The 13,493-nt window shown below is 46.6% G+C and overlaps 1 protein-coding gene across 3 annotated transcripts; it reads right to left on the bottom strand.

Moving 5' to 3' along the window:
* Nucleotides 1-4,875: 4,875 nt before the first annotated feature.
* LOC108044707 (ataxin-2 homolog) lies at nt 4,876-13,194 on the bottom strand. 3 transcript variants are annotated; one of them, XM_017123805.2, is made up of 5 exons: nt 12,994-13,194; nt 8,947-9,347; nt 7,946-8,888; nt 6,512-7,887; nt 4,876-5,871 (listed from the first exon to the last, which is right to left on the bottom strand). In XM_017123805.2, exons 1-5 carry the CDS (start codon nt 13,062-13,064, stop codon nt 5,423-5,425), a joined length of 3,240 nt encoding a protein of 1,079 aa, XP_016979294.1. In that variant the 5' UTR covers nt 13,065-13,194; the 3' UTR covers nt 4,876-5,422. The 3 variants fall into 3 exon arrangements, with proteins under 3 accessions (XP_016979294.1, XP_016979297.1, XP_016979296.1); XM_017123808.2 differs by lacking the exon at nt 12,994-13,194 and adding an exon at nt 12,721-12,847; XM_017123807.2 differs by lacking the exon at nt 12,994-13,194 and adding an exon at nt 12,584-12,698.
* Nucleotides 13,195-13,493: the final 299 nt, after the last annotated feature.

Genomic DNA, 13,493 nt, shown 5'->3' with positions numbered 1-13,493 from the left:
TTTTTAAGAACCCATCTATTCCTTGTTTAAGGGGCAAGTTCAATGACCTTGATAAATTGGAAAAGCAAACCAAAAATAAAAAATAAAAAACCCAAGGTACACTGACAAAAATATCCTGCGCCAGAGTTCGATTAGTAGTTAAGACCCTCCTGTACAGCTCACCCATACACTGACACACCCAGAACTCGGGTGCACACACTTTCTCTCTCTCTCTGTTTCTCGGGCGTACATCCCTGCCGCAAGAGAGCCAGAGAAAGAGAGTATTTTAGGGAGAGTGGTTGGACGCGCTCTCGTTGCGTCGACGCAGAGCCGTCGAAAGTGAAAAGGAAGAAACAAGGACGAAACTCATTTTGTGTATTTTCGGCGGTCGACGGGTGGGGGCGCACTGTTTTTTTGCCCTTTTTTCGCGCGCGCACCCATCGGCCCGTTGTTGTAATTGAAAACTACACCGCGGCACGAAGGCGGCCCGAAGTGCTGCCCAAATCTCACACTCTCCCATACGCGCACTAGGATACACACATATACACACGCACACCGGCACGAAGGAGAACGCGGACGAGCGAAAGGACGAAAGGCAAGCCGAAAAGCAAACGAGGACCGCCGCCGCGGCAGTTCTCTGTTCTCCGCTCTGTGTGTGGTTGTAAAAAGGCGAAAACGTCACGAGAAAAACCGGTTAATAAATTATTGCTAATCGAATGGTAAAATGCACAATAAATAAATAAATGCGAATGCAAAAAATCGAACAAACTGCACGGCCCCGAAAAGTGTGCATGAAAATGTCGTAAGAAACGGCCAAGGCAGTGAAAAACCCAAGTGAAAGCCAAGCGGTGAAAATTTCCCGAAACCATCGTACGCTCGCTGGCGTTTTTTTTTTCGTAGTCATTGTTTTGCGGCCATTTAGAAACTGCGCAAAAGGCACAGGATACGTGTAGCGGATGTGAAAAGTTGCTATGCTGCCAAACTACAGGCGATACGCTTGTGCTCACAGGATATAGACGATGCCGGAGTGGATATAGATGCTACAGGAGCCAGGTTTAAGAAGGAGCCCTGTTTGTCTATATATGGTGTCCAGAGGAGCACCCTGGAAGCACCCGGTAGAGTCCCCATCGAGTCCCTTAATTAAAAGCACATTAAGTACATCTCGCCGTTGGGCGGACCTCCCAAAAAAAAAGGATATGCTTCTGAAGGTGAAGACAACGACAGCGGCGGCGTCGGCGGCCGTCGCCCTGAAACAGGAACAAAGCCGAAGGATCAAGGAGCGGGAGTGGCTGAACAACAACAATCAGCCCTGGCCATAAATGAATTTTACGTATTTCGGTATACACACGACAAACGCCGACTAGCGCCAGGACCAAAGCCCCAGGACGATGGCAATACGGATGGGTTTGAGTTTGAGTTTGTGCTCGAGGATGACGATGATGATGATGATGTTAATGATGAGGAAAAGGCAGAGGAAAAGGCACAGGGAAATGGGAATGGAAAGGAATAGGAAATGGAAATGGAAATGGAAAAGGGTGGGTGGCTACAGCCAAGTCCGTCTGCGATTGTACGAGTAGTAATACACACACAGGCACAGCAGATGGCGAATAGAGAAAGAGTGCCAACAGGAAGAGGAAAAAGAGAAAGAGTGTAAGGTGTGTGTATGTGTGTGTTTGTGTGCGGGAGAGAGGAGCATAAGGGATGGTCGCCGCTTACTTCTCATACACATTTATGTGTATTTTACTACTCGAGTGCAAAAACTGCAGCAGACGCAGGAAGGAGAAAATGAGGAAAGGAACCAAGGAGCGAAGGAGCGGCAACAACAAACCGAGACTGGCCACAAATCAATCAGCCAACTGGGAAACACCCTACACAGAGACAAAAATTTGAATAGTTTATTAACCTACTTCGTTTTTTATTATAAAAGTAGCTTACCTTTTAAACTGAAATTAGTTTGCTTTTTTGTTACTATTTAGCATATACAAATTGACGCAACTTCAAAGCAACTTGTATAATTTTAAATTTATTAACTAAAAATCGGTTTTTTTTGTTTCTTTAAACTGTTTATGCTGATATGCTTTTGGCCTTTTTATTTAAGTAAAGATTTTAAATTTGAAATATCAATTGGATCATCTTAAAAATATCAAATAACTTTTCCATACAAATACCGACTTCAGATTTTGTGGCCATATAAATTGCATTTCATCTAACGTATTCAAAAACATAATTCTACAAGCCGAAAAAAATCGTTGCATTGAGCTAGATCCTTAAAATTTGTATGCTAGGACAAACTTGGAAATTCCATTACCCTTATATTTTACTTTTACTTTTTTCCAGTGTGTATTTAAACTCAATTACCAAAGATTCGTACTAGCAGTAAATGGGGTTAGAACAGTCCTTCCCTTAAATATCTCGAATATGCCTTGGGCTACAGCTACTCAAATTCAATTTCGAACAATTCGTCCTTTTTTGACGGTGGAGTGATGGTGGTTGTTGTTTCTGCCGCCGCCTGATCATGGGAAGGGCATGTTAAGGGTGAACCGGCCGCACTCACACACGCACACAGTGGCCAGACGGCGGAGAGACGGCGGGAAACACAGTTAGACTGGATGGCAGACGTTTCAGGCACGGCTGAGGGCGGTGGTCGCCATTGCCGTCGACGCCGACGTACACACACACCTATGCAAATGCAAATGCACTCACACATGCAGGCGCATCCTGCGATGCATATATGTATGCAACATGCAACGAATTTCGGCTACTTAACCTACAGAACAAAGGAGGATACAGAAAAAATAAAAACGCAAGGAAATCAGACTGGGAAGGATAAGCCTGCGCAAGGCGCGCAAAAGGACACGCGCACACACAGTAACACTCAGGAATCACACACACACTCAGGCACACACACTTTGAAACTTATTTAATCCTCTGGCTCAGTTGAATTCAGTTCCAGTTCCCTCGGCAACCGCCCCACTCAGCCGAATTATATGAGAGGCCGGAAATAGGAAAACTACAGGATACAACCTACCCACACCAGCACTCACGCAGATACTTACACTTATATACATACACACGAAAGCCGCTTATGTGTTACGTTAGTTACTTTACGTTGTTCGTTTAGCGGCATCTAAATGGCGTTATTACGCCCTAAACGCTTTACGTAGTCACCGGTTACGTGAATTACATCGGAGTACGTTGAAATAATACCCTCTTATATCTGTGTGCGCGGTGCGTAAAAGTGTGTGTGTGTGCGACGTTACCTCGTATCTTACTTTCAATGTCATCAAAAAGGGCTGAAAAAAGATATTTCTGCATTTGAATCGTATCACAGCCAGCTTTGATGGGCATTGCAATGAGCATCGATAGCATTTTTGTGACCTCTGACCTTTCCCCAAACCAGTTCGCGTAAAACGGATAATGGGATAAAAGCTAAGCCAACAAGTGTTCGTGATATATATGTCGGATATAATTCTTACGTAACTCCTCAAAGGGTTGTGAAATGTTGCCTATTATCTACTCATATCACAGCCATTTTGATGAGTTTCGTGCGAATTTCGGCAGCTGGGCTAAAATCAAGTTTCATAAGCGATTGCATCCCATCTTTCTTATACCATGTCGTTAAAATGTTTGTGACCTTATGTATTCGCAATCATATCACAGCCATTTTGACGAGTTTGGGTAAAGAAATCTCAACAGTGGGCGCCATTTATGGAAGTTCAGATTCATTTCAGATCCACCAGACGTCAACGCCCAATAACCATCTGGAAATCATTCGTAATAAGGATACACACCAGGTTTAGATGTTTTGTTTTTTTTTTTTTTTGTTTTTTTTTTTGTAGTTTTTGTTTTTATTTAAATTTATAATAATTGTTATTTTTATATTCTTTTTTCATTTAAGGAAACTTGAAGGTTTACAAAACAAAACAGACCACAACAGATGCTTCTAGATCATACGAAATTTAATCGAACTGATTTTTGACGGGCAAAATAGTATTACGGATTGCTTTTCGTTAATTTTCTTGAGTTTAAGGACAACGGAGGCACTTAAAACCCAAAGGAAGCCTGACTTAAGCTCTTGCTCTTACATTTGCTTTTGCTTGTAAAGGTAGCAAGAAAATTTGTTCGAGAAACATCAAAACAATAATTTAAAGCGATGTCAAAATATTCTGGTAAATGCTAGCGAAAGAAGTATAACAAAGGCGGAGAAGTGAAAACAAAATTCAATTTAAATAAAATTAATTAGTTTTACCAAATTTCGAAAAAAAATAAATTTGAAGCGCTCTAAAAACTCACATTCGTTTTTCATTTCCCGCAGGGCAAGCAAAGAGCATCCATCCAGCTTTTGGCTTCGGGCAACTCTTCCCGAACCGATTTCACATTATATGCTAAAGTAAGTTAACAATCGGAATGCTGGATGAAGCTTGGCCCTTTCCTTGCACCGGTGGAAAAACTAACTTGGAATGATGACTTGGGTTTTTGGTGTCTGTCGCTGTCGCTTTGCTTCTGGGGTTTGTGTGTGGGTGGGCGTGTGTGTTGGGTGTGCAGGGCTGGGGTGTTCGAGTTGGGAGCGTGTGTGTCTGTCGGGGAGTGCCGGTCGATTGCCAAAGCGGATAAAACTATAGATAGCTGGAGCGCAGAAGTACATCAACGAATTATGTTTAAAACAATTTTACAAAATTTCGCTCTTATCTTAACTCGACTTTTTGCTTTTCTTCTTAAGTTTTTGATTCTACTTCATTTGCTTTTCGGTTTACAATGTGATTGTATCAATTTGGTAGCCAATCAGTTTTGGAATTTTCGCCTCGGTTTACAGGACTTGTGCAAGGCAGGAAACACTCCTTACAAACGCTAATTTTTTTCGTATTATAATTGATTCGACTGTTGCTTTTAGCTTTCTAAATTTTTTTGTTTTTTTTTTTTGCATTTGCTTTTTCATACGTTTGGTGTTTTCAGTGATTGTTTTTATCATTCTGTTGTTGTGTTTGGCTTCCGTGCGCTGTAGAAGTCTTGCAATTTCAAAAAATTTACTAGTTTCCTTTTGTTTTAATTGTATTTTATAATTTCCTAGTTTTTGTTGTTGGTGTTTTCGGTCTGTGAGAGATGTGCTACAGGATGAGCCGCTCGTGCACATGGCATAAAGATGTGGGTGGATGTGTGGCATGTGTGAATTGTGGGGCGAAAATCGCTTGGAGCGACAAAGAAAGCCGCGCGTTTACTTAAGGTTGATGCGGATGCAGGTGCGGACGTGGATGCAGGTATGGTGAGTGCTTCATGTTGTGTGTTGTGTCTGTGTGTGTAACTGTTGCTTGATGACGGCTGCCCGTATAGCTCCCACTCGCTACGGCGACATTAACAAGCCGGAGGAGCCTCCGTCTTCCTGTCCGTCTCCCCTCGCCTTCCAGCTCGCCATCTTCCCGTGCGCCATTGCCCAGCTGGCGGTTTCTCACTGCGGCTGATGCTGCTGCATCACGATCTGATACTGTTGTTGATTTTGCTGCGGATGCTGCGGCGTCGGCGGCGGGAAATAATGATTGGCTATTAGCGACTGGGGGTTGAAGCACATCAGCTGGTAGGTGGGCGCCTGTGCCGGCGGCGTGTACGCCGGCTGGGGTCCCCCGCCGGCGGGGGAGGGCTGTGGCGGCGGATGGAACTGCTGGTGCGGCTGGCCCGGCGACGGCGTGGTCGACTGTGGCGTCTGCGTCATGAACTGCAGCTGCTGCGGCTGGTCCTGGTACACGCGCATTTGCATCGGCGCGTACGTATGCGATTGGAATTGTTGCTGGTGCGGTGAAGGGCTGTACTGGATGAACTGCTGTATTGGGCCGGTCGCCATCAGCGGCGCTCCCGTGGCCGTGGTGGCCGAAACGTGCATCTGCGAAGCGGCCATCGGAGCTGTACGAGATCACATTAAAAATTTTAAAACTTATCTCAAACAAATAAAACCTTAAAACTAGAAAGACGGCAAAACACGAAATATGTGTTTTATACCTTTAAAATTGCCTGTTTAATTTTAAATTAATTTCCATTTAGGTTTTTTAATTTTTAGCTGTTTTAGGCCATTAAATAATGTAAAAACTTTTCTAATTTCTTCAACATGACTTTCCAAAAGAATTTGCCCAGCCGCAAACTTGTAGAAAAATTAGTTAACAAAATCTTTTCAGAATTTGCTTAAATGAATTTTTTAGACGAAGGAATTTGTACCTCATTTAATTTTATTGTAAATATTACCCACTAAAAACAAGAGTCGTATTGCACGACTAGCAAAAACTATCTGTTAACCAATTTCAAAAATTGAAATTACACTAAACGATTTTAAAAATTTGTTGTGCATTGATAGATGTTGTTCGAGTAAGTATATATCGCTCGTAATAGAACATTGCTCATTGCGCTGCATAAGCATCTACATCTGAATCTCTTATATAGATTATTAAGACCATACACCGATTATTGAGTGGAAAAACTTCCTCCTAACTGATACCTGACATATCTATTAACGAACACTATATACTAAAAAAATGACATTTTAACTCACCGTAGTTACCACGGCGTAGGCGTGGAGGCTGTCCGGCCTGTGGGTGTGTGGGACCCGGGAATGGGTGCTGCGGCTGCACCACGTAGATCTGCTGGTTGGCCGCCGGTGCCTGCACATGTCCTCCCGTGGTCGTGTAAATGGGCACAGGCGTCTGCGGGGTGTGGGGGCGCGATGGATTCGGTGTGCTGGGCCCGCGGGGAGTGAACGGCTTGGCAGAAGGATTGAGCACATGTGGCTTCTTTACCACCGGCGTGGTTCCGCTGGCACCTCCAGCAGCGGCGACCGTGCCAGCAGCCACCGTTGTGGAGCTGCTTGTCGCACTGGAAGCTGCTGGCGTGGATTTATCGCTAGCAATCACCCCTGTGGTGGGCGTACTGGCTATGCCAGTGGGCGTGGTCGTGCTGCTGCTCGGTGCCGGGGAGACTTCCGGCTTGGGCGTAACCAGCTGCAATGGCTGTTGCTGCTGCACCACCGGCATGGGCTGTGGCGGCGGCGGCTGCTCCATCAGAACCGGCGAGGTAATCACCACCGGCGAAGTCTGCGGTGGCGGCATAGTATGGTATATGGGCAGCGGCTGTTGTGATGGATCCTGGACCATCTGTGGCGGCGGCTGCTGCACTTGGGGCTGATGCTGGTGCTGCTTAGGCACATGCTGATGCTGAGTCTCCACCAACTGCTGCTGCTGCTGGGCCTTTTGTTGCAAGTGGTGCGGCACGTGTTGCTGCTGGGGAGGCGGCGCCTGTTGAGGCTGCTGCTGAGGCACATAGTGTGGCTGTGAGAGGTGCGCCTGTTGCAAGTGCGTCGGCGGCACTTGGTGCAAAACAACGTGTTGCTGTTGCGTCTGCTGCTGCTGCGGCGGCGATGCAGATTGCTGCAACGCACGCTGTGGCTGTTGCTGCTGCTGTACCTGCTGCTGTTGCTGTACTTGCTGCTGTTGCTGTGGCTGTTGTTGTTGCTGCTGCTGGGGCGGTGAATTGTTGCCCGGCGCCAGTTGGAAGTCCTGGCCAAATGTTCGCAGCTCCTGCATTTGGTTTTCGCGCGTTCGCACCTGGCGCGTCGGTTGTGTGTTCTGCCCCTGTGGCTGTAAATTCTGATGCTGCTGCTGTTGTTGCTGCGGCTGTTGCTGCTGCTGCTGCTGCTGAGGCACGGCAGTTTGCAGCGGCGGCGAGTTGCTGTTCTGCCCGGGATGACCACCATGGGAACCGTGCATTGGCTTGCCCAGAGATTGGGGTTCACCGCCATAGTTGAGCGATGAATTGCTCTGAGAGCCTTGGTACTGGCGCATCTGGCGCTGGGGCAGCGGCTTATTGGCATTGGCGTTTGAATCGCCATTTAGCTTGGCGCCGCTCATGTGAGATTGATTACGGTACTGAGTGCTGCGAAAACATAAACATTAATATTTGGTATAAAATCTAAATAGATAATCCTATTTACCCATGCATGATCTGCGAGTTACCCTGGTACGTGTACTGGCCCGGCATGCCCATAGATGGCTGGTAACCACCCTTACTCTGTCCCACGGAGTTGCCGTTGCCGCCCTGCGACACGGGGACGTTGTTGCCGCCGGTAGGCACATTGTTGCGCATCACCTTGCCGCCCTGGGGCACAGTCTTGCGCTTCACCATCGAACCGCCACCATACTTGCTGGACGTGTCCGCAGCCGCGTTGGCTGACGGGGCCGGACCCGCGCCCTTCAGACCGCCGGCCAGCATAAGAGCTGCCGTGGACTGCGTGGAGCCTCCTTGGACCGCCCCGCCGCTCATGCCGCCGCCCTGCATAATCAGGTTGCCATCACCGCGAGTGTCGCGATCACGGCCACTGCCCTGTGAGGACATGCCAACATGCGATAGCTGCGGTCCGGTGATGCTGCGCGTTTGCTTAGTAATGTAACGGTCGCTGCTCATGGTTTCCCGCAGCTGGAAGTCGGCGGAGCCACGAGGCTTGTTGCCACGATCGCGGTCACGGTCCCTGTCCCGTTCCTCGCGCTCCCTTTCCCGGTCATTGCGCTCGCGGTCACCCCGATCGCCACGTTGCTCCTGCTCCGTCGACGGACGCTCCACGGCCGCGAAGAGCGCTTCCTCGTCGCCGTTCTCCAAATCCAGACGCTCGCGGCACGTCGGATTGTTCTCAATCTCGGCGGCCAGCTTTTCAGCCTTGGCCTCGGCCTCTTTGAACTCCAGGGAGTCGCCCTTGTCTAGCGGTACCGTGTACGAGGCCAGAGAGTCATCAAATGTGGAGGTCACGCCAAACGTGTTTTCGTTTTTGCGGAACATCTCGTTGGGATCCCAGCCGTTTGCGGCATTATCCAGTTCTATGTCAATGTCGCCATTGGCGCCAGAATCCCACGGTTCCAGTTCCTTCTCGTCCAGACGCGCACCTGCCAAATAACGCTAGCTAGAGTTAAAGTTTTAAATAAATATTCCATTAGATCTCACCGTTGCACTTGTCAGATATAGCGCCATCCGTCTGAAAAGCGCCGGCGGTGGCGTATTGCGAGTCAAAGTCCTTGGCCACGATGGTCACCACGGTGTCGGCCGGGAATATTATGTGTTTTGGCACCTTGCCCTCCTCCGGCAGATTCTTGGACTTAATGCACGCCGGTAGCTCCAGTGCGATGTCAAAGTTGCCCGAGAATGTGCGGAATACGCCCTCGTATATGTTGCCCGACCGCAGGCGCACCTCTACCACGCTGCCAACCAGCGCCGTAGCCGAGTGCATGAAAAACGTGTTGTTGTAAACGCCCTGCGCCACCGGACGCACTGCACCGCCTCCGTTCCCGCCTCCTGCACCTGCCTTGTTGTTAGCGGGCCTCAGGCTGTTGTCGTTTGAGTTGTATCTGCGAAAAGGAGAAGAGAGGCGTTCACCACATGGGTTAAACTATACGTTAGCGTTGCGGTTTGATGGCGAGGACTGACTGAAATTGGAAATTCGATGGCATTCAGGCACGGTGGCGATATCGATTCGTTGCAAGCTTTGACCTGACCCCGCATTCCGCAACCTCTGTGAAACCACTTGTGTTGCGTTGTGCATTTTAGCTCATCTTTTTTAGTACTATCTAGAGATACTAATTGTCTTTGGCTGTTCAAACAAAGACTTTTCGGGGATTCACCTTGCTGAAGTTGTTGTACCAGCATTAAGATATCGAAAATTCCGGCAAAGACATTTGGGAACCCCCCTAGTTAAACTAAACGTAATTAATTTATGAATTGGCGTGCCAGTATTGAATCTTTGTTAATGGTCAATTAATTTAAATAAGTTTTAAATAACTTATTAGAGCCACTTTTATCAAAGACCTTTTTAAAAATTTTCCATAAATTTAAATTTAATTATACTTTATTTATTAAATGTCTTTGTTTTCAAAATCGATATCTTATGCAACCTATGTGATTTGCAATGCCCATTGACAATTTCTCAATTATGCTTTGTTTACATATTTACCAATATTTGTCGATATCAATATGATTAGTTGTTCACTGAATTTTTTACTAGCATACTTTTTTAAACTAATTTTAATGATTTGAAGTGCTAACGATATGCATTCCGAGAAAGTAATCAACCAAATGAAACCCCTTTGGCCAGCTTTGTCCCAGCCGCAAGCCGAATCGGACTCATTCCCTGGACGCTTTCCTCTGTGCTTTTCGGGGGGTGTTTTGGCATTGGTTGCGTGCGGGCAGGATCGACGACCGTGAAATGCGCAACGCAACGCACAATGAACCCGCCGTGGGTGTGGGTGTGGGGGGTGTAGGCAGGGGCAGAGACGAAGCGGGACCAATCGAAGTGAGGGATGGGGGGGAGGTTGGTTCAACAGTAGCTGATTCACGGAGCGTGCACTGTGCACATTTTCGTGAATGAAAACAAATAATTGATTGCGCTCAAGAGTGAATCATGCGTAAGGTGAGGTGCATGCAGACAAGGCAGCTTGGGGAACGAATCCGGGAAATAGGCTGCGACGGAGGCAAACTTAAAATGCAAGTGTGCATGGCCGAGTGGCGAATAAATATGCATAGACGTCAAGCGGAAAACAAGAGCGAGGAGGTATATCGTTCGGTCAGCAAATTGTAAAGTGACCCAAATTTCGGATCCCCATTGGGGGCTTTCGGGGGTTCCGGCGGGCGGATAGAGGGGTTCGAAGTGTGCCAAAGAACGAAACGAAACTCAGCGCAGTCGCCGCACGTCACAGCAACGGCAAACTAAAAACTGAATACGGCGAGCAGCAATCGCAAAGCTGCAAAATGCTGACAATGCAAGAAAATGCATTCGAAACAAGAAAGGAAAGCTAACTTCGGACGGAGCCGAAGTTGATATACCCTTGCAGAATATTCTGTAAATTATATTCTTCAAAATTATTCATATGGTGTATTCTTAATACTCATGAAAAGTCTCAACTTCCTAACTTTAAAAACACCAAAGTTATGGCATTTCCAATCGTTCAGTTATATGGCAGCTATAGGATATAGTCGGCCGATCCTTATGAAATTTGGTAGGTCGCATTGATTGGCCAAAAATAAGACTCATAGAAAATCCCAACTTCCTAACTTTAAAAACACCAAAGTTATGGCATTTCCGATCGTTCAGTTATATGGCAGCTATATGATATAGTGGCCCGATCCGGCTCGTTCCGACTTATATACTACCTGCAATAGAAAGACAACTTTTGGGAAAGTTTCAAGCAGATAGCTTTAAAACTGAGGACTAGTTTGCGTAGAAACGGACGGACGGACAGACGGACGGACAGACGGACGGACAGACGGACAGACGGACAGACGGACATGGCTAGATCGACTCTCCTGGTGATGCTGATCAAGAATATATATACTTTATAGGGTCGGAAATGTCTCCTTCACTGCGTTGCAAACTTTTGACTGAAATTATAATACCCTCTGCAAGGGTATAAAAAGGCGAGCGACGAGAGTAAAAAATGTAGTGCGCTTCGTGAGCGAGTGTGCGTGCATCACTATGGGCATGGGTTGCCGCACAGTGGGCCTGAATCGCAGAGAGAGGCATCCCAACTCAACCCATGCCCACTGTGCCCACAAGCTTAAGCTTGTGTTGGTGCACAGTGAATAATAAACTCGCATTTCGAACAATTTCGGGCAAATGTATGACTCGACGAGGAAGACTCTTCTGATAAGGCAACAAAGAATCGCACTACAGTGCTCGAACAGTCGAGCATATTTGGAAAATTTCAATATTTACCCAAATCATTATTCAAGGTTATCGAGTAGTAACTGTAATGGAAGTGCATTAATGAACGGAAACATGCCAATTATGTACTTAAGTAACACAATGATTTTTTGCCAATGACATTTGTTAGTTATCAGCTTCTGTTTATCACTATATTTTCATTACAAACTTTAAATATTTGGTTTGACATGACTCTCAATAATTAACTTCCATGAATCCGTATGATACTGATTGTGGTATGAACATTTTTTTTTGTTTCTTAATAAATATTGATAAAAAATATAGACTATTTCAGTCTTTCTGCACAAATTACATTTCTCATGCTTCTTGAAGAATAGATTAAATTTATGTGTACTTCTTATCTTCTCTTCTGAATTTTAGGAAGTAACTGCAATAAAGATTAATACCAGAACAATGTTTATGAATTTGTAAACAATACAAAAGAACTGACCAAACCGATTTTAAAATTTTTAAATGACTATTCTATTGGGTAACCTTTCCCATCAAGCACTGTTTATCTCTGGTGGATGATTCTTTCGCCTAGATAATGATAAAGCTGGCGAACGTGCCGATACTTATGCGCCGCACTGTGTACAAATGCGGATGTTGATGTGTGGCTGCGAATGTGTTTGTGGATGTGTGCGCTGCAGTCATATTTCAATTGAAAATTTTAAGGGCGCAGCAGCGAGCGGAGAGAGCAGGGGAGGGGACGGATGGGGGCCAGTTGGGGAGGGGAATGGGGTTGGCAAAGGGGGTGGCAATATTCGACTCATTGGTGCGACAAAACGGAAACCTTTAAACAAATTATGTTCTCTACACACATTTACCGTTGTGAAAGGGAAATGTAAACAAAGCATAAAAAGTTCGATGCTGAAAACACACACTCACACAAACACAAGGGGGCACGCGATGGCCTATTATATAAGCGCCATTTGCATTCCAAAAAAATTTAAGAATGGTGCTCCAAGAGATGCTGCAGTGGCTAAGCAGAATGAAGAAAAAAACGGCACGAGACGCGCTTTCACCTTTTAAATTTTTTTTTTAGTCAACCGGACCGGGAGAGAAAAGAGCTCTTTGTGGCGCTTTTGGTTGTCGCGGGTTTTCAATTTGTCAGGGCAACGGCAACGGCGAACGGCGAACTGCAAACTGCGACGGCATAAGCAAAAGCAAAAGCAAACCAGCCCCAAAATGCAGTGGTGTGCGTTTGTGCCCCCTTTCGCCTGATGCCGCCCCGCTCGGCCCCTGCCAAACGACGCCCCTGTCTCTTTTTCGCCAGTGCAGCTGGTGCTTCTTCTTACCTTGCGATGCCGCCGCTGGCACCTCCGCCACCGCCAGTGGGTCGGGTTTTCCGCTTGCTATTGTTGTTCATGTCGTCGATTGGATGGGATTGGATCGCCAAATGCCAATTGCCAGGAGGCAGTAGTACCAGTCCCAGTACCAGTACCAGGAGTAGCGAAGAAGTGGCAGTCGAAACCTGGCGTTTTCTTTTCCCTGCCTGGGCTAATTATCCCGATTTACCGACTTTCCAGTCGAGGGATCCTCCTCCGATGGTCGCAAATGGGCGGGCGAGGCGTGGTCTAGCCAAAATATGTTATTTCGGCGGCGTTTAGCACGGATACTTGGCTGCTAAATATGCTTTTGTTGCTAATTTTATTTTTTCCCTGCGTACTGTAGCGATAACGAGCAAGGTTGCTTGACGAGTTGCTGCTGTCCGCTGTCGATATTTTTGTTGCACATCCCTAGCGCTCGACGGCGTATTTGTTGGCAAACGAAAAACCGAATAAACTGCGAAACGGCC

The sequence above is a fragment of the Drosophila rhopaloa genome, unplaced genomic scaffold (genome assembly GCF_018152115.1).
Source record: "Drosophila rhopaloa isolate 14029-0021.01 unplaced genomic scaffold, ASM1815211v1 contig_167, whole genome shotgun sequence".
NCBI lineage: Eukaryota > Metazoa > Arthropoda > Insecta > Diptera > Drosophilidae > Drosophila > Drosophila rhopaloa.
Note: the sequence above shows the minus strand (reverse complement) of the source record. Positions and strands in the feature narration are given on the sequence as shown.